This window comes from Girardinichthys multiradiatus, chromosome 1, assembly GCF_021462225.1.
Source record: "Girardinichthys multiradiatus isolate DD_20200921_A chromosome 1, DD_fGirMul_XY1, whole genome shotgun sequence".
NCBI lineage: Eukaryota > Metazoa > Chordata > Actinopteri > Cyprinodontiformes > Goodeidae > Girardinichthys > Girardinichthys multiradiatus.
In genome coordinates, this window is record NC_061794.1 from 46093964 (window position 1) to 46114721 (window position 20758).

Genomic DNA, 20758 nt, shown 5'->3' on the forward strand with positions numbered 1-20758 from the left:
AAGACAAACTATAAAAGATCATTCCTAAAGAAGATGGATGTTCCCAGACTGATGTATTCAGCACATTGTTCAAAAGTTGAGTGGAAGGTAAAGGTTGTTGTAGAAAATAGTGGACAAGTAAGCGGTGGGAAAATTCTGGTCGGTCCGACTCTCTCTATCTTCTCCTTAAAAGTGCTTCAAACTGAAAGAACAGAACGATGTAAATGTTGGTAGTTTAGTGGTTTTGAAACTTTTAAAATCTTTGCATACTTTTAAACTAGCCCATCAATTGTACAGTATACATTTTTAAAATGTTGTTTTAAACACAATATTTTGAGGCATAGATAGAATATTAACACGTTTTTAGAGATGTACAGAAAGATGGATTGAGATTTTGAGTGAACATACATGACTGTGAAACATTAAACTGGATTGTTCTCACGTTGTTCACATGGTAAGTTCTTCTGACCAGGTTTAGTCATAAATACATTCATTTTGTGCCAGTATGGCACCTCTGGTTGAGTTTAATGAGCTGGATACCTGGCAAGCAGTCAGCACATTCTTGATCCGAGGAGTTTGTTTTAGTCAGAGAGAACCCCTTCACTCTACAAACTATGTGGCATCCTTTTTTCAAAAACATGTCGCGTTGTGGGGATATTACCTCACCTTTGAAGCATGAAAACAATAGGTCTTGATGGTGTATTAACGTGCTAAACTGCCTCAGCTCCTGCCCAGCTTTACTGCCACCCACCTCCATCTAATATAAGAGCACTGCTGCAGTCCAGCCCACGTCAGGTCTTCAGAACGCTGACGACGGAACGACGTCCTAGTCACCCGCCTGACCTTTGTTCCTGCTCAGGACGATGTCCTGGTCGCCCGCCTGAACCTTATATTTTGGTTTTTGTCTCTGGCCCTCCTGCCAAGTCCCCCTCTGCCCGCCCTGTTCGGGTTGTTTTTGGTTTTTTTCCGGACTCTTGTGGGCGTCTGGTCTCCGCCCTTGAGTGGGGGTTCTGTCATGATTTGTAGGTGTTTTTGGGTTCTTCTTATTATTCTTCTTGAGAGGTTTTGAATGATGCTTTTGTTATTTTCCTGGTCATGCTTTAGTTTTGTCTTCTTGTTCATGTTTTGTCAAGTTAGGATCTGGTTATGCTTTAGTTTCATGGTTTACTAGTTGTGATTAAGTTTGTATTCAAGAGTCTCTCTTTTGCTCCAGTCATGTTTTGTTCTCTCCTGTCTGTCAATTAATGTTATACGGATCAATTCACTCTGTTATCAGCTCGACTCATATCAAGTTTATACCAAGCCTGTCTTGCCTGCCTGTTCATGCCTGCTTCTGGCACCACGTGTGAGTGCAATGTTCGCTGTTGTAATTAAATCTGGTTACTCGCCACCAATGGTTCCTGTCCGTCTGCATTCCGGGGTCCTCCGCTACACAAACTCTGACAGGTTTAAGAATGGGGTTTCATTTAAGTTCATTTGTGAGTCAAGGCAGGTGAGCGAATACTTTTGGCAATATAGTGTATGTAAGTGCTGTATATCCACTTACAAATGGCTGGAAATCCATTACCTATGCTGCTCAAGAGAATAAAGAGAATTTCTGAAAAACATTTTTTTATGCCAACATATGGAAAAAATGTTGTTAACATGCTATTCTTTAAGCTGTGTGTTGTTTATTCCGCTTGTTGTATGGACTGTGTCCTGTATTCTTGCTCACAGGGTCATTAAAATGCGGTAAACCGTGGGTTTAATCCAGATTTCTAATCCAGTTTGTTTTCAGATGCCTTTACATCAAAGCTTTTCCATCATATATTAAAACCTCATAGATAAATACAAACAAAGACTGGAGCACCTGAAGGAATTGGATTTAGACCTATTGCAGAAAACATGCAGACCAGGCAGTTGCAGGAGCCTCCAACACTCAATCGAAACCGTAATTAAAAGTCAGAGGAGATATTGGACACCATTTCCAGCATTTTTCAGATAAGAGTCTGCTCGTGGCTGCATTGTGGCTGTGCATGAAGCTCAGAATATTATCTAGCAGAAAGAGGATATGTCCATTTCTTCCAGGTCCCCCTTAAGCAGAAGAGTTCAGGTATGTTGTTCATGAGTGATGAAGAACGGAGCAGGAGATTGATAAATTGTTCAATGCTTTGTCTGCAGGAACGAGGGCATTACTCTTCCATTACTCATCAACAGTGTGAAAAGTGTTTGCTCCCTCTGTTATTGCTGTTGTTTCAGATCCTCAAACACCTTTGATTATCAGACACAGATAACCATTTGCCATAACATTTAGGTGAGAGACACAGTTTATGTCAGAAAGAGCAAAATTAAAGCTTCTGAAAAGAGCTTCCTTCACAAGGGGGCTGATCTCCTTCACGTCAGGGGAGCTTGGAGTAGAGATACTGCTCCTCTGCATTAAAAGAAGCCAGTCAGGTGCGGCGCTGGTGGTGTAGGGGTTAATCGTGCGACCACATATGGAGGCTGTAGTCCTTGATGCGCCTGTCCTGGGTTTGAATCCCGGACCCGGCGACCTTTGCTGAATGTTTGCCCCTCTTTCTGGTCTGCCTACTGTCAAAAAATTATAAATAAAGGCCTCTAGTGCCGAAAAAATATATTTAAAAGAAGCCAGTCAAGGTGTTTGACTGGCTTCTGATAGGCATGCCTGCCTTTGGAGGGGGAGAGCTCATTGTAGCAGCAAGATATCCCCTCTGGCCCTGGGAACACCTGGAGATCCTTACAGGAAGAATTGGAGTGTAGCTGGGAGATGGGATGTCCCCTGCAGCTTTTATCCCTTCAAGCTGATTTTGGATTGGCCCAATGTTTAAAACAGGAAGGGCGCTTGCACAAAATATGTCATCCTGCACCATGGGCTCCACATTTTGGGTAATTGCATAATCTGATGCATTCACAAGGCATCCTCTGTATTTGCAGACCTTCACAGAGGATTTTAATTGCCTGCCGGATGCTCGGGTAGCTGCCTGTAACATTACTGCTGTCTCAGGTACCCACTCATTTTATTTCAAACAGAAATTTCACCTCATTATTTCCGGTTTCCTGTCCATCTATTGAGTTTCTCTAATATTCTGCCCTTCAGTGACTGAATAATCAGGTGTTTGTAGTAAACTTTGTATGACATTAACATATAAGCCACTGAAACCCTTGTCACACTCCTGCTAATCGTAGTGGTTGGAGGTGTTGCACTGGGGCAGATCAGTGTGCTAAGGCTAAATTTGATAGCCCGCACATCTCCCTGTGCTGACACGTTTGGGAAATTGACCTGTTACCTCTTTGAAATTTAACCCAGGTCACTCACACACGCTTAAACACACATTTACTTTGTCCATGTACCTACAGATGGTTTATAGCCATCAGTCATGTCCACCTGCATAGAGCTGCAGAAGAATGCAGTTACAAAAGTAGCGGCATTGCATTTATTGAACATGTAAAAACACATTCATGTTCACTTACTTTCTCACCCATGTCGCACACTCACACCCAGACAGGCCTGTGTATCTGTTTACCTAAAGGTTTGTATGGGCATGTCAGGTCTGTTTTCACCAGGAAAACCAGAGAAGCTGGTGTCTCCCTCCCTCACTTTCTCTTTTTTGTCTTTATTTACCTTTCCCTCCTCCTCCCTTATTTTTCCATTTAGCTGCCAAAAACCTGCCTTTAGCCCCTAGTTAGGACTTTACTTTCAAAGATGGTTAAACATTTTAGAAAAAACGTTGTATGATTACACAAGAGAGCATCCATACCACTTTGGATTGAGCGGTCCTGTTTATTAATCCTCCAAAACCTTAAAAGAAAACAGGATCCAGACCATGAAGAAGAGTCATAGTCTTTGTTTTATCTGCAGCACCTTGAAAACGTATTGAACCTGAAACTTTTCAAATTCTTTTCAAAGATGTTGTGTTTAGACCAAAAGATAATAGTGCATACTTAGAAAGTGGAAGGAAAACAAATAATTTAAAATTTTTTACAAAGAAAAATCTGAAAAGTGTGGTGTGTTGTTATATTCCCTCCTCCTGCAATAAGAAGTCAAACAACCTTTTGATGCAACTGCGGCTGCAAGTCTTTGTGACAGAAATTGAGAATTTCAGTGAACATCAACTTTTTTGAAGCATTGCCACAGATTCTCAGTTAGATTTAAGTGTGGACTTTGAGTAGGCCATTCTAACACATGGATATGCTTTGATCTAAATCATCCATTGTACCTGTGGCTGTATGTTTAGGGTCGTTGTCCTGAACAGGCCTTCACAGGTTTTCTTCCAGGATTATCCTGGATTTAGCTCCATCCATCTTCCCATCAGCTCTGCTATAGAAAAGCATGCCCACAGCATGATTCTGCCACCATGTTATACTTATTCTCTTTGCTCAGTGTGAGGTTTCTACACACCTTGCATATTGCAATAAAAATATTTGATTTGCCCTTTACATGGCTCGTGGGAAATTTGATACTGAACTACTTCAAAAAATACACTCCACACTTTTCAGATATTCATGTGTAAAACGTGTTAAAAACATGATTTTTTCCTCATACTGTAAAGTTATGAACTACTTTGTGTTGGTCTATCACAGAAGTTAGCAACCTTAATGTCGGGTACAACCAAAATGACACTTAATAATTTCTTCTCTTCTGCCTCCTGAATAAATTTGGTCTAGAGCAGTAATATTATCTATTGTTGGTTTGCAGAAAGTCAATAATTTCCTGAACTGTTTGTTTAGTTGTTTTAATTCAGTACAGATATGTAAAAACACTGAAAATCATCTTTTATTGCCCTTGTATTGTTGATTTAAAGAAAGTTTACACAAATGAGTTTGGATCTGTCATTATCTTTAGAAATCAGAATTAGCTGGTTGGACCTCAAAGAACCACCAGAATCCAGCCCAGAACAGCCCAAATTGTTCACCTCAATATTCAGTACAAGAGGAAACAGAAACCACTCCCATATGCTATGTTTCATTTGACCAATTATAAACAGAATACCAGGCTGCACTGTGGCACAGTTGGTAGCACTGCTGCCTTGCAGCAAGAAGGTCCTGAGTTTGATTCCCAGCCTGGGCTCTTTCTGCATGGAGTTTGCATGTTCTCCCCGTGGGTGCTCAGGTGTCCTCCCACTAAGCGTAATTAATCTCTCTAAGTTGCCTTTAGGTATTAGAGTGTGCGTGCATGGTTGCCTGCCCTGTTTGCCTATCCATTATCCTGTGATGGACTGGCGAACTGTCCAGGGTGAGATAGGCTGGAGAAATGCTGATTGCTGCTGCTTGGTGGGGATCTGGCAAAATAGGCACCTTGACCAGTGTGAAAATACAAAGATCCACATTCAACAAACTGATGTTTAGTAACCTTTCTATTAAAATCGGTTTTACCTTTTTTTAGTAGTATTAATAAATGAACTATAGTATTTCTCCTGTTGTAGTGAACAACTCAGGCCGGCAGGTTTATCAATGCTTCCTTTTTTGTCTCCTATAAAGGTTTGAAAAGGAGTCAGGACACCTACTGGACCAGTCAACTACAACAGCAATGCCTTCCAACAAGTACTCTGGTGCTGTCTTAGCAGAGAGCAGCAATGTGACTGCCACAGTAAGGCACACACACACCGATACGCACACAGTTTCACAAGAGATAGTCAAATAGCTGAGAAAAAGACCCAGAGTTCAGCCTCCCCTTCCTACACACACAGACACTCTCCACACCTCTCTGGGACCCAGCTGTGCCATAAAGCAGCGGCTGTCTCGCTGCCAAGGCAGATGCCTGGACAGGAGTGCTAGCATGTCATATGGGTCTAATTGAGAGTGCATCTTGGTTGTGAGGGTGCCTGTTTCTTCTGCTGCACACAAACAGCTGCATCTGTACAAGGCGGGAAGAAGCAAAGGGTGAATAGATACGGGGATGGAGGCAGCAGGGGGAAGGGAGCAGGAAAGAGTTAGAGGAAGAAGAATAAAAGGATATTATTGAATTGAAGATGAAAATATTTGAATATTTTAGGCTGTGAAGACATTTCTTCTAATGTATTTCACTTTCTGTCCATTTAGCTTTGCTATCTATACACACACGCTGTCACCCGCTGTTTCAAACCTTTGTTCTTTCAGTCATAAATACTGAATGCGGCTTCCATCGTCCGTTGCCACTTCTTCCTCTTTTTACTCTCATTTATCACTCTCTCTGAAAGGCAGACTTCCTTCCCTCAACCATCTGCTGCACTTTTTGTTCATCCCTCTTTTTGCTGCCGTTCTTTCTTCATCCAACATCAGTTTCTCTTTTGCACGTCTTCTGCTACCAGCAGATTCAGCTAAAAAAAGAGACTTAGCGTGAAGAGTGTTTGGGTGAATATTTCTTTGTAGGACAATGCTTCTTGGCATTAAATCTTACATCACTGAAAAGCCTGCTTACTCTTCTTATAACAGAGGAACATTTATAAGTTAAAATGTTTGTTGAGCAGCGGAGTTCAGTATGTGGGTTCCACCCATAAAAAACTTGCCAAACCCTCCTTGCAAATGAAAAAAAAAAAAGCTTTTTTGCAATTGATTCCTTGGTTTGTGTTGTTTGTTCTATTGGATGGTTGGATTATGGATGGACCAGGATTCTGGATGGCTCATAATGCTGGTCACCTGCTTGGTCACACACTGCTGTGGGATGGCATCCTTTTCTTCAACCAGTATAATATATCAATCAATGTGGCTGTGTTGGTGACTCCAGCACAAAAAGCACACCCAAGCTGATCCCACAAGGGGTTGAGGTCAGATGTGAAGACACACCTTTTCTTCCTCTCCTCTCCCAGATTACAGAGGTAGTCTCTGCTAAACCTCTCTGTGGTGGCGAGTGTTGATTGAGTTTAGTCCCTCAGTGAGGGAGATACCAACCCACACCATCACACTGCCTACACCAAAGACTGGCTGGCATTTGCACACAGTATACGTCAGGTTTTTCATGGACACATCCCACGAGAAACTGCCTTTCGGATTTATTGCCCAGAACAAAGGTTACAACAAAGAAATAAATGACCAAACCAAGTTTCCTTACTTAATGTACTAAGGATACCATTTGCTCTTTCCTTTTCCTGATATGCTTCCATTTACCAATTTAACCTTTTATCTCAATTATCTCTTGTTTTACCATCCATCCAAGTTTCACCAATTATCCAAGACCAGGATGCTGGAGCAGTAGCTTTAGCAGACCTCCCTCCTTTAGCTAATCTAGGGGAACCCCAAGACATTCCAAACAATCTCTCCAGTATGTCCTGGATCCGGCCAGAGATCTTCACACAGAGAGACATTTCCTAAATCCTGCCTTGGAAGGCATTTAGAAGCTAAATCTGTCAGATGCCTTTACCACCTTTACCTGCTTCTTCTGATGTGGAGGAGCAGCAGCACTACTCAGTGTGGTAAAGGTAAGTGTCACCCATATGTCAAACATCAGTCCTCGAGGGCGGTGTCCTGCAACATTTAAATGTGTTTCTGGACCAACAAGCCTGAATCAATTGGTTTAATTGCCCACTTATCAGGCAGTCAGGTTCTACAGAGTCCGGTTGTTGACCTAATTATTTGATTTAGGTTTGTTGAAAAAGAGACACATCTAATAGTTGCCGGATACCGGAACTCTAGGACTGGAGTTTGACACCTGTGCGTTATGCTGTTATTACTTCCAATGGACCAAGTTCCCTCACCTGGACTAAGGATAACGGAGCGTGATCCTGAAGCCAGGTCTGCTGGAGAGGCTGATGGTGGCTGGGCCTTTATTCGTAGTATCAATGCATACGCAGCATAGACCGCTCTGGTGTAGAGCCACAATCTGCAGGAGGTACCGGTGTAGCTTGGATTGGGGCGAGAATTGGAAGTAAATCTCTAACAAACCCAAGCTGCTGAAACTCTTTTTAGGCACACAGAACATCCTTGTTGGCTTTTAGTTCAGGTAGCGTTCATGATTGGGATGACCATCTTTATTGCTTTCTTTAAAAGACACAGTGAAGATGCTTTAATACTGAAGATGTTATATCTGGTAAGGCAGTTTGAGGTTCCTTTCACAGACTTGAAAGCATAGAAACATTTTGCATTTACTTTTAACAGTTTGAAGGTCTGGAAAAGTATAAAGAAAGGGAAAAAAATAAAATAAATGCATGTTTCTAGGCTGTATGTTTTATCTTCTAAAAGTAAAGGGCTAAAACAACCAGAGTATTACCACACTGAGTAGCTTCTTTCACCAAACGCTTCAAACTGTGAACTTTCTGGGCCTCTCTGTCTGAAGGGACCGAAGCATCAAGAAAGGGAGGGAACCTCAGCCCTGAGGAATGCAAGGCTTAGAAGGCTTTTGTGGCTTGAAGGTGTGATGTAATGATGACAGATCATCGATGAGGACTAGCACTAACTAAAGCGGCCGCTCAAACTGCAGGGCTTGCAGCGTCGCTTCAGTGAGGAGACATCAACTGTACAGAAGAAAACTGCGGTCAAGGGAGCCGACAGTCAAAAATACGCGGTGACGCCAGCCGACACCAGCTCTCTGTTAAAGATTAGCGTCAAAACCAAAAGAGCGAGTCGTAACCAAAGATTTTTGACATGCGCAAATAAAAGTTTATGTTTTGCAAATAACTTTTTTCTCTTCATGAGAAAAAATTAGTCATTTTAATCAAAAAAAGTTTTATCAAACAATTTTTTTTTCTCCCCAAAATAAAATATTCCATAAAAAACAAAACAAAATCGTTACAACTCTGAAAGTTAATATTTTTTGATTGAGATTAGTTTTTTGTTTGATTGCATAATATTGAGACAAATTTACCTCCATACAGCTGCAGGAATCTGTGCTGTAGTTGTCAATCTCTGCATTTTACACTTTGGTATTTGATATTTTGAAAAAGTGCCTCGTTTCATTACAGCAAAACAGGCCCAATCCATCACCCTTTCAACACTGTGCTTGACAATTTTTAACTTGTATTTATGCAGACTGTTGTTTTCCAAACATGGAACTGGGCTTTATGGCAAAACATCTCCACTTTGGTCACTACAACATTGTTCCAGAGGTTTTGTGGTTTATTAAGATTGAACCTAAGTTGTTCCCCCATGTAGCTTTCAGAGAGAAGTCTTTCTGAATAAACTCCTTCAAACAAGCCACACTTGTTTAGTCATTTATTAAATGTCTTATCAAGAACATGCTAGCCGAGGCCTGCAGAGTTTCAGAGCACTTGTTTGTAGGCATTCCTCTGAGCATTGCACAGTTGGACCTCGCATATTTAGGGTCATTTCTAATAGGAAGCCAGTGTAGGTAAGCCAACTCTGGGGTAATATGCTCCTTGCGTTTCGTACCAGTCAGCGGACGAGCTGCAGTGGTTTGGACTAACTGGAGACGATGAATTGAGGTCTGGACCAAGCCAAAGTACAGGAAGTTACAGTAGTCCAATCTGCAAGTAACAAACAGATGAATGACATGCACAAAGACATCAACTGGAAGGTATGGCTTCACCTCAGCTAGCTCTCTCGGATTAAAAAAGCTGGATTAGACCACTGCACTCACCTGCCTACATAGTTTAAGGTAGGCATCAAGATGGATACCAACGTTTTTGATGTCATGCTTACAATAGGGGAATAATGGGCCCAAAGCGCTGTCTTTTAACCATACATTTTATACAAAAATCTACTATCAGAGGCCAGATTCTGTTCCAATTGTATCACGAGCAAAACTAGTATGACTGTAGTTTTCATTAAGTTAAAGCATGACTTGATAAAACAATATGGCTGGCCGAATCTGGTATCCATTTTGTTGCTCACAATTAGGTGCTAATGTAAAGGGCTGTTTCACTATTTAAAGGGATTATAGACTAAATTTGATCACATCTGGTTAAAAATGTAAAATACTTGTCAAAACTGAATTGGATTATTCTACCCTGTTTGTGAAAATGTGGGATTTGCTCTGTTTCCATCTTTCTCTGCAAGTAAAGCTCTGAAAGTGTGGCATCCATCTGTATTCAGCACCGTGCGTGCATACTCTGTAGAACAACTTTTCAGTGCATCTCCAGCTGTCTTTCAGAGTATGTCTCTACCAGCTATGCATCTAGAGACTGAATTTCTTCTATTTCTTCTTTGAGACAAGCTGAAGCTTAGTCAGACTGGATGGATAGCATCTGTAAAAATCATTTTTGATGCCTTGCCACTGATTTTCAATTGAACTTAGTGTAGTTGTGAATTTTGATCGGGCCATTCTATTCCATGAATATACTTTTATTTGTATTTTTAGGATCATTATCCTGCTGGAAAGTGAACCTCTGCCCCCTATCTTAAGTCTTTTGCAGTTTCTAAATGGGTTTTCATCCAGGATTGTCCTGTATTTAGCTCCATCCATCTTCCCAGCTTGTAGGCCAAAAAGTTTAATTCTTAATTGTTAATGTTGACAGACTTTCAAAATTAATGGACAGGGGTAATGGGAGCTGTCTTTTTACTAATCTTCCCCAAAGGCCAGATTTGAGGACAACTTCACTGATAGTTGTCCTGTCATAAGAGTCTCCCACCTGAGCCATTGATCTCTGCAGCTCCTCCAGCGTTACCATGAGCCTCTTAGCTGCTTCTCTGACTAATGTCCTCCTTGCTTGGCCTAACAGTTTCAGTGGGTGTGGACATATCTTGGTATGTTTGCAGGTGTGCTGCATTAGCTTAATAATCTCATTGTATCAAGTAAATGTTTGCAGGGGATTCAGTTTTTGTTTTAAAATGTCCTCATCCGTGGATTGTACACAGTATTTCTTTAATAACCAATATTAATTAATAAACACACCTTTTGACGACAGTTCTCTCTCCAACAGCTGGGTTTAATGCAATAATAGTGTCGCCTTGATTTCTGATTAAGGATGTTGTTATTTTGCTGAAACATGTTGACAGTCTCTCCACCCCATCCCAAGCCCCCAAACTCTCTAGCGCCCTCTTGCTGGGTGTGGTGGGAATCACTGCTATTTGCAGCTCATGAAAACATAATGTGATCAGAATATTTTATCCTCAGGCAGCAGTGAATGGAGACATGCCCCTTGTTGCCGAGGGCCTATCAGAGAGCGACAGCGGCGTTGAGTTGACCAATGACAACAGCCCCATGACTGCAGCTGAACCGCCCTCCCCCTTCAGCCCCAAACAGAACGGAGGTGCTGCTTCACCACAAGGTAGTTAGTGCATTCAGTACCTCTACAGTTTAACACTGTATCTATACAACATCCCATTTTCTTTCAGTTCTTCATATGTTATTTCACTAAAGGTTTCTGTAATGGGCCATCAGGGGTTAGGTGTTGATATCTCTTGATTTTAAGGTCATTATTTAAAGCACCATTAAGAATTGTCCAGCAAGGGATTTTCCAAGAGAAAAAGAAGATTTCTGTTTCATGTGATGGAGGATGACCAAAACATGACATTGTATAACTTCATGCTGACGTCTGGTGAAAAATTGCCATCCACCCATTAGGTCATCTCAGTCATGTTAATCTGGGGTCTTTATGGATACATTTGAACCTTTCTTTCTCTAGGGGGACATAATTGTACAACAATCAACTCCAAATGATTTACAAAAAACAAGAACCGAGTAAAATATGTTCAATGTGTTGTGGATTTTCTAAACTGCACAGGGTCAAAATTGGGCATTCAAATTGAAATATGTATACATGCACCCCCTGCAGCATATTTGGTTAAATGTTACCTGCTGAGTTGCAAAGAAGCAGATTTTTTGTAGCCATCCACAATTTTGATCATTCTTACTGCCAGAAATGTTCGAATCTAAAATTTAAATTCAGACCCCACCTTAATTCATGCTCCAGTAATGTTCAATAATGTTGAGGTCTGGGCTTTGGAAAGAAAGGCCATTCCAGAAGCATACTGTTAGCTAGATTTATCCATTCCAAAACCAGCTTGGATGGGTTTTTGGATTAATTGTCCTAGTTCCAACCCTCTGACCCAAACCATCTCTCTCAGATAAAAGGAAATTGGTTATGATGTTCAGCAACAACCCAGGAAGCACCAAGGTCTAGCCTGACATGATGTGAGAACTGCTGGAGCATCAGTTTTGTTTTCCACAGTAAAGGCAGATTTAAATCGCCATAGACTGAGAGGGTGTCACCCAGAGAGACGTACCTGCTCCAAAATCAACTCTTTCAAGCCTGACTAAAGTTTGTAGTTGTCCACAAAGACAAGCCAGATGTCTGGCCACAATGGCAAGAAGAATGCCTGGAGGAGTCAAAGTGAGAGTTCAAACCAAAGAACATTGTCCTAGTTATCAAGCGAGGTGCAGCGGTGTTGTACTTCCAGTGGTACTGGTGCATTGCACAAAGCGGACGGAGTAAAAAAGATTGAGGAAAATCTCCATAATGGTCAAGTTCACCTCAAATCAGCAGCCAAATGGATACAACTTGGACACATTTAGTCCTTCCAGCTGGATAATGATCCCAAACACAGATCCAAACTGCTTTTGGACAGGATGAAGCAGGCCTACATTATGGCTATAATAATGTTCCTTCTCAAAGCTCCAAACATGTTTAAATTTCATGGGCTATCATTGAAAGCCTGGCCAGTGCCAGGAAACTAACCAGTTTAAGGGAGATCCGCACATTTGTGATAATGAGGGGTCGAATATTCAGACACATTTATGCCAGAAGACAGTTGATGGCAACGAAGGTGTGCTGAGGGAAACTAAACCAAATAATAGAGGAAATTAATGTCTAATGTTGACCCTGTGTGAATTAGAAAAAAGCCACGATAAATTTAAACTTGTGCATCCAGTTCTTAGGATAGAGGATGTTTGTTGTCCTGTTATGCTAGTGTCCTGTTCAGGTTTACTTGACCATTTCCAACCTGTCTCTCTCTTTCTAGTCTAGAGAAGTTTGTGTCTACTACTAAACCATGTGGCTCTCCATGTGACCTTGTTCCTCCTCAAGCGCTAAAAGAGGTCTTTCCTGCTCTGGGACCTTTCATTCTTAACTTAATGAATATCATTCTGATGTTGGGCAGGTTCCAAAGGACTTTAATCATGTGGTTGTTCATCCTTAATCATGTGCTCAGCTATCTTAGCCAATTAGACCATGTTAGCTTTGCTAAGTAAAATACTGGAAAAGATTGTTTACTCCCTACTGAATAACTTCCTGGAGGAGGATCAAATCTTGGAGGTATTTCAGTCTGGTTTATTAACATTTCACAGCACATAATTAGCTCTGTTAAGTGTTTTTAATGACATTTTTAGAAGCTGACTGTGGAAACCATGTACTGCTCGTACACCTAGGTCTCATCGCCATGATATCCTGATTTAACGGCTGAAGCAATGGGTGGGAATCAGAGGATCAGCTCTGCAGTGGATGAAGTCTTACCTCTCTAATAAAAGTTTTTGTGTGAGGATTGGAGACTACATCATCATGTGCTGACCTGACATAGGGGTGCCACAGGGCTCTATTCCTGGGTCACTTCTTTTGTCCTTAACAAGCTCTGCTGCGTTTAGAACGTAGCTTTGTGTAGGATACCCTATAGGCTGACAAATCAGAGAATTCAAACTTAGAGATTTGAAAAGTATAAATTGTTTCAGCTGTTGTCTACATGTTAAGTAGAAACATAAAGAAAAGTAACAATATAAACAATAGCAGTTGGGTAATCTAGTCAAACGGATTGGTATATCTGTTACAAATAAGGTAAAAGGAGAACCAGCACAACTTTGATTTATCAGGTGCTCTCTCTTCATCCATCTGAAACAGTCTGGAGCCTTTTGGCTCTATTGTAGTGTACAATGTTTTAGACAGAGTAATGTCCTTACCTGTTACGGTGGACAGCACCAACCTTATTCAGATGCAGAACTAAGCTATTCTCACTCATTTCAAGTCGTGGTCAATCGCTTGAGTCCGGCCTAATTTTGGATTGCCCAAAAGCCGTGCTTCTTTTATGTGATCTGAAGCCATGCTGGGTGAACGTCATATTTTACAGCATTTCGTCCACAAAGATGTCGTCTCACCTCAAAAAGCAGATCTGGCCTGCATAACACTCAGAGGGTAATCTGGAAATATGTGCCTTCCTTTAAATCAGAGCAGACTGGACTCCCTGGCACAGCGAAGGACATCGACATAGTCTTGATAATAGTCTTGTACTTTGGCCACGATAAGCGCTTACCCTCCTGGCCTCTCGGTTGTAGACCTCTGTGGCATCTATCGACAAGTATGTCTTTGTCTATTTTCAATACTTCTCTTAGTAGCTTGGAGATGGTCGCCAGAGTGTTTGAACCAGGGGTGTCTGGGACATTTAATATTCGGATGTTGGGAAGGCTCATTTTTTTCCTACCTCAACATGTGACATGGTCGTCTTCATCGTCTCTTTGTTGGAGCAGTGTTCTTCGCTAGCTCTGTTTTTTCTGCCTGTAGCTCAGGTTTGGTATTTTCTAAATTTTCAGCCATGGCAGTCTTCAGCTCTGACAGAAAGACTTCCGTCTTCAGGTCTGCAGTATCCTCTTGGTCACTAGGTTCAGGACTGTTAGTGATATACCCGGAAGGTGAATCTCTTGAGCTTGAGGCTTTGGGGCCCAGCAGCAAAGGTGCCTTTGGTGAACTTAGATTTGCGTAGATTATTGGCCATTGGCCAATACTGTTGCAGTAAAAATAACAAATGATGAAAAATCATTAACTCAAAGCATCGTAACTTTCTGTTGACATAAGGTACCTGGAAGGAACTTTTAAACTGAATTTCAGAATACTTTTGATGGGTGTATGTAAACATCTTACCCACATTGTACATCCTCTTTCATTTCTAGGGTTGAATGCATTATTTTAATGGATGCACGGTGTTAGGGGCCACACGTTTTTCTATATTTAAATAATAAGTGTGGAATCTAAGGTGTAGGTTTGTGTCTTCCAAAGGTTAGATTTATATAATTATAGAGCCTCGAGATGGCCAGATCCTCAATATAGAAAAACGTACAAAGTAGCAGTTTGACAGGCTGCAGACTCTGGGAGTGTTTTGATATTTAGCTGCACGGCGAGACAAACAACAGAGAAGTCCTGAAGATATTCACTTTGTCCTCTGCCATCTGTTTGACCTTCTGCTACTTGTTCCGTCTCCTCGTCTGCCTTTCTGTTTTCACTTCTTTTGCCAGATGGTAACCAGTGTACAAGAGGAAGCAGGAAGAGGAGCAGGAAGAGGCCCGAGGAGGAGGAGCGGGACTGGGACTCCTATAGTGAAGTAATTACTTTTAAAACATGGAGGCCTTATTTTTTGTCTGCAAATAGACAGAAGAGATATAGTTTGATTGATTGTTAATTTGTATTTCAAGAACAAGCCTTCAGGAACATCTCCATCAGGCTTGAGACAGAGGCCGAGACCAAGAACCATCTACCAGGCTGGGATGACGGCACACTCTCAGACCAAACCTCGCAGGCAGAACCGCAGACAAGACCAAAGCATAATAATGGTAAACAGTCCATCTCACTAGCAGCCTTTCAATTCAAAAGCGTAGGACGACCCAATGCCATAGGTGAACAAAGTTACTGACAACCGTCAGTAGGCAAGGCAGGTGAGGCAAGGACACAACAGCTGAGATTGACGGACCTGAACCAGCAACCCACTAGTTACAAGACAAACCCCTACCTCCTGAGTCCCCCTTGTGGTTCATTCAGATGCAACTTTGCAAATCTAAGTCATTCCAACATTTTACTTTTTAACAGCGACAATTGGCAGCTGTCCTAAATGTTTTCCACTTGTGAAAAATATTTCTTGCTGTAGAGGTATGGATATAATAAAGCTTGGAAATAGTCCTATAACCCCAAGCAAGATTAATGGGCAGCAACGGTTGCCTCTCTGAGTTCATCACTGATGTCTCTCCTTCCTGGGACAGTTTTAACACACCTGGATGCTCCAGAGCAGCAAATCGCTTAAACTCCTGCTTTTATCGAGGAGGAACACACTGATAAGGGAAGGAGTGAAGTCAAACAAATTTAAGAGCTGCCTTTTATTACCATAAATGTGACTAAAAAGTCCCTGGGGACTACAGCATGTTAGAGGTTCAGCTCATGAGGTTTATATAATTAAAGGTAAGGTAAGGTTAGGTAAGTTTAATTATATAGTGCTTTTCAGTAACGAGACACTCAAAGCAACAACCAGAGCTGGCCCAAGACTCTACGGGGCCCTAAGCAGAGTTTGATGGTCCAAACTTGACTGTCACATTTCACAATATTCACACAAAAAAAAGCAGTAAATAAGTCATGGAGATGGTTTATTTCTATTCAGCGTCTTACTGATCTGGTCTGGCAGTCATTTCCGGTACGGAGAGTTTAGGGGATGACTTCAGAAAGCCGAGAAGAAGGGGACAAATAAATTGGTTGAGCATACAAACACGAAATTGTCCTTTATTTGTAGAACATTTTTTGACATTGTGCAGGAAACCTGTCCCCAACACAGACACAGGCAGCAGCAATGTTTAAACTAGGAACATTAAATGCAACCTGTAAACAAAATGATCAAACTATTAACATTAACTTCAGCTGGTATTTTTATCAGTTATTTTAAATGCTAAGTTGGACAAAATTAACATTAAAAAGTTGGTTGAATATAACTTTTGAAGCCTTGACGGCCATGCAAACGTCTCTGGAATTTTTACCTCTAATCTGTTCTGTGTCCCTGCTGCCAGTATGCCGGTAGGCCTCGCAGAGCCGCTGTCGTGTCCCGGAAGAGTCCAGAGGCGCCTTGTTTGGAGCTAATGGAACAAGACTCCAAAGACTCGGCCCAGAGCACCAGCACCACGTCCAGCTCCGAAGTCCAATCAGAATACAACGTGAGTCAACTCCAGGCAACACTGATTGGATTTTTCCAGAACCTTAGAAAGCATTAGAGAAGAGGGCCATCCTCACAAACAACTGGTCAAAATTATGGACTTACATCTCTGGGAGGACCTTACTAAAAGGACCTTCTTGCTTCGTAAAACGTACAATAAAAATCAAGTGACATTGTTATAATGAATGGCTCATCTTTTATTCTGATCAAGTGAAGGAAATCAGGAACCAAAGCCCAGTCAGTGTTCTGACTTTTCCAATAGCTTGAGGTCCTTCTAAACTTCAAGAATGAAGTTTAGAAGGAAGTCAGACTTTTGAAAAATGCCTTCTTCATCACTCAGGTTCCATCGGCTTTGCAGGATAGAGTCTTGTTAAGCTATTCCAGTTGGATTGCGATCCAGACTGTTTGCTGGCCGTGTCAGTTCAGGCTCTTTGCTTGGTGGGCCGATGGATTATCATCCTAAAAGACTGACTGAATAAAAAAATGTCCACCTGTGGATTTCCAGCAGAGGGACTGACTGCCACCAGCTCTGCTGATTTACCTGATAGGCATCCCGTTCATTGGTCCGGATTAAACTCTGAATCCCACTTTATCCGGTCATCTATAGCCGAAGCTTCTCTTCAGGACACTAGTACCTTATTTTCTTTTTAATCATTGATGATGGTTCTAGAGTGGCTTCTTCTCCTTCAGCTGACTTCTGAACTCATCCTCCTGTTTTTGCCCATTTGTCTAAGAATTTACTGCAAATTGTCTATTTTCAACCCCTTACCGCTTTGAGTTTTATTTAGCAAAACTTTGATGAACTCTGGGCTACCTGCAGGTTTCAGCGTTAAGATCTGGGTGCTTTTTTTGGACTTGGTCTACGTTGTCAGCCCAGCTAACTGGAAAGACACTCCATGTTGATTTCCCATCTTGAAAGAGTTTTGAAACCCCTTCCATTGTTTAAAGTTCCCTTATTGTGGCCTTGTTTCCTGTCAATTAGCCAGCTGCAACAGCTCGTTAAGTTCCACACACCCTCGTAACTGCCTCCTCATTAACAGAGTTATGCGTGTGCTGGTATTTGTTTGAGAAATTTAACTTGGAGGATGATTGCATCATTTTTTCTCTACTTGAGGTACCATTACAAAGTGTCATTTTGAAAACGGATAAAGTGCTGAAGTAAAACAGTGAATCCCTGTGCATTTGGGATAAAAATATTATTATAGTATTAATTAAGAAATGTTTCCTCATACAACATATAATTATAGCATACATGCATACATTTTGCTTTGAGATGAAGTGTAAAGGCATTCTAATCCACCAAAATGAAGGGAAACAAACAGGGAGAAAGAAGCAGACAGCTGTATTAGTGCAGGACAGAGACGATTTGAAAAGGGGAAGTGGAGCTTTTGGCAGCGGTTGAAAGAGGAGGGTAACTCCCTCGATGGAAGCCTCTCCACCTGGCATTGTGTTGGTGCAGGTGGTCACACAGGCACACAGACCCTGGCTCTGTTTGCTCTCTGTCTGTGGGTTTATTCAGCTCATGCGTTGGTGGCAGTCTCCTCACATTCAAACAGAGTTGCATGCCGATGTTTACCTCTGCACACACAGAAGTGTTAGGGCTTTGCTCCTGGCTGTGGGGTCTCTGTGTTTTTGTGGTTGTTTTCACAAAGTTGTGGCTGAAGTCAGCATCCCATCTGCTTGTGAGTTAGTCTACAATGCCAAAAGGTTTTCTTTTGAAAAACTTTAATGATCTCAATGAGGAAAAAAAGCAATAGAAAATATCAGTTTGCATTTTTTTCAGTTTATCTTGGCCATTATATTCAAAAGTACAAAAAATAGTACTTAAAATAGTGAATATTCAGGTGGCTGATGAAGCTGCAGCCCAAACTTCAACTCAGCATTATTTTAAAACATGTAGAGTCTCTTCCTGCCGAACCTGCTGTGTAATGTAAGTAATGCTGAGTCACTGGTTGCTATAGTGATTCCCAGCTTCTCTTTGGAGGAGGGGAAGGTAGCACCGCCTCCATTTTCATCAGACAGGCAAACAAGAACTTCAGGCCCAAACCAACAGTTTCTGCAGAACCTTCTGGTGGCCACACAGTTATATGTGGCCATGAACTACAGGCTCGTTAAGGCTCTTATTAAGGTTAGAGAGAGGATGCATTCAAGGTCGGCTCAGAAAACAGAGCAGGATCAAGCTGTGACCAGCCTAGTTCTTCTAACTCCAGTTTAAGATGTGCTACTGCTCAAATACAGCTCATTCAAATGTTTGAACCCCTTCTCAGTTTGTCGTGGAGTGCTGCATGGGGCTGGTAATGAACCAAACTTTTAATCAGGTCTTTTGGTCAAGGGAAACATCTAAAACATGCAAGGCGGACTTTGCGAACCAGAAGTCCAGACATATTGGTTTGGTAAGGTTTACAATTAAGGCTCATAAGGGTTGTTTAAATCTGACCAGCAATAGTTTTCATTAGCTGTTTTATTTCTGCAAGCAGAACAATGACTGTCTGCAGTGTTTGGTCAAATCTGTTATGATTTGGGGTTGTTTGGTTTCTGCTTTTTTCTTATATGTTTCTCACAGTTTTTGAATCATGCTTCTGTTTATTATTTTCCTGGTCATGCTTTAGTTTTTGTCTTCTAGTTCATGTTTTGTCAAGTTTGGTTTTTGGATTTTGTCATGCTTTAGTTTCATGTTTTTCTAGTTTCTGCATTCTAGAGTCTGTTTTGCTGCAGCCACGTTTTGTTCTGCCCTGTCAATTATCTTTATTCGGTTCACCTGCTCCAAGCTAATCTGTCTCCTTGCTCCACCTGATTCACACTCCATATATACACACCTGTTCAGTTATTCATTGCGGAAACGCTTTCAGTTCATGTCACCAGTGTCCTGTTCGTCATGCCAAGCCTGTCTTGCCAGCCCGTTTATTGTTTTGGTTCCTGCCTCTTCTTTTGAGTGAGTTTTTTGTTATTAGATCTTCTTCACTTACCGTCATGTCGCCTGCTTGTCTGCATTCCGGGGTCCTTCGTTGTACCACGCCTAACAAAATCAGCGCCGGGTACAGAGTATGTTATGGTCAGTCAGGGGAGGGGACAGTTTAAAGACAGAGATCAAGGTCTGATTTCAGCATTTGTCTCTGAGCTGAGCACATTTATTTTGATTATTTATTTATAAAAGGAGGTCAGGGGCTGGTTGGCCATGTGACTGATGCAGCGCAGGGTTGTGTGGTGTTTACGTGAACCAGAGAAGCAATGTCAGTGGTGTGGTTGTTTTTTATGCTGGCTAAAGGGTAGGGAGATATATATATATATATTGCATCAGCAATATTATCAGATATCAATATTGGCTTAAATTTTCATACCGATGCATCACTATTTTTCTGTGTTAAGTATAGATTTATTTCACTTTCTTGTTTCTTGTTCTGTTTTTGTCACCTTTACGTCCTCACTTTTTTGGGACCGGCATACTTTTCCTCCTCAGAATAACAAATATTTTTTTGTAAATCTCAGTTTTTCTTTAGATGAAACACATTCATTGTTCAGAGACATATTTAGCATCCATAAAGCTGTTTTGTTCCCCCTCTCTCTCCCCTTCGTTTCTGTCTCCAGGATAACAAAGGTTTTGGAATCGGCGAGCTGGTCTGGGGGAAAATCAAGGGCTTCTCCTGGTGGCCCGGCATCGTGGTGACTTGGCGGGCCACTGGCAAACGGCAGGCCAGCCACGGCATGAGGTGGCTGCAGTGGTTTGGAGATGGCAAGTTCTCTGAGGTAAAAAAAACAGACAGGCTGAAAAAAGAAGTGGGAAAACAAGTGTTTATCTGGGATTGTGAACCTTTCCTTATTGTTTATCTGCCCAGGTTTCAGCAGACAAGCTGGACTCTCTCATAGCCTTCCCTAAGTTCTTCAGCCAAGCTTCGTACACCAAGCTGGCCTCCTACCGAAAGGCCATCTTTCAGGCAGTCGAGGTGCATTTCCAGTTCTGTCAGAAGCTGATGATTGCCAGCAGTTTGTGTGTTGAATCAGATTTATGCAGCTTTATGTAACCGAT

The 20758-nt window shown here is 41.6% G+C and overlaps 1 protein-coding gene across 1 annotated transcript in view; it reads left to right on the forward strand.

The window, feature by feature from the left end:
• dnmt3bb.1 (DNA (cytosine-5-)-methyltransferase 3 beta, duplicate b.1) overlaps positions 1 to 20758 on the forward strand; it is a 50422-nt gene that overhangs the window by 10100 nt on the left and 19564 nt on the right. Inside the window, exons 2-8 of the mRNA XM_047367053.1 lie at positions 5455 to 5563; positions 10961 to 11114; positions 15062 to 15147; positions 15239 to 15376; positions 16592 to 16735; positions 20320 to 20478; positions 20568 to 20675. Coding sequence (XP_047223009.1) covers positions 5455 to 5563; positions 10961 to 11114; positions 15062 to 15147; positions 15239 to 15376; positions 16592 to 16735; positions 20320 to 20478; positions 20568 to 20675 — 898 coding nt within the window. The remainder of the gene's footprint in view (positions 1 to 5454; positions 5564 to 10960; positions 11115 to 15061; positions 15148 to 15238; positions 15377 to 16591; positions 16736 to 20319; positions 20479 to 20567; positions 20676 to 20758) is intronic.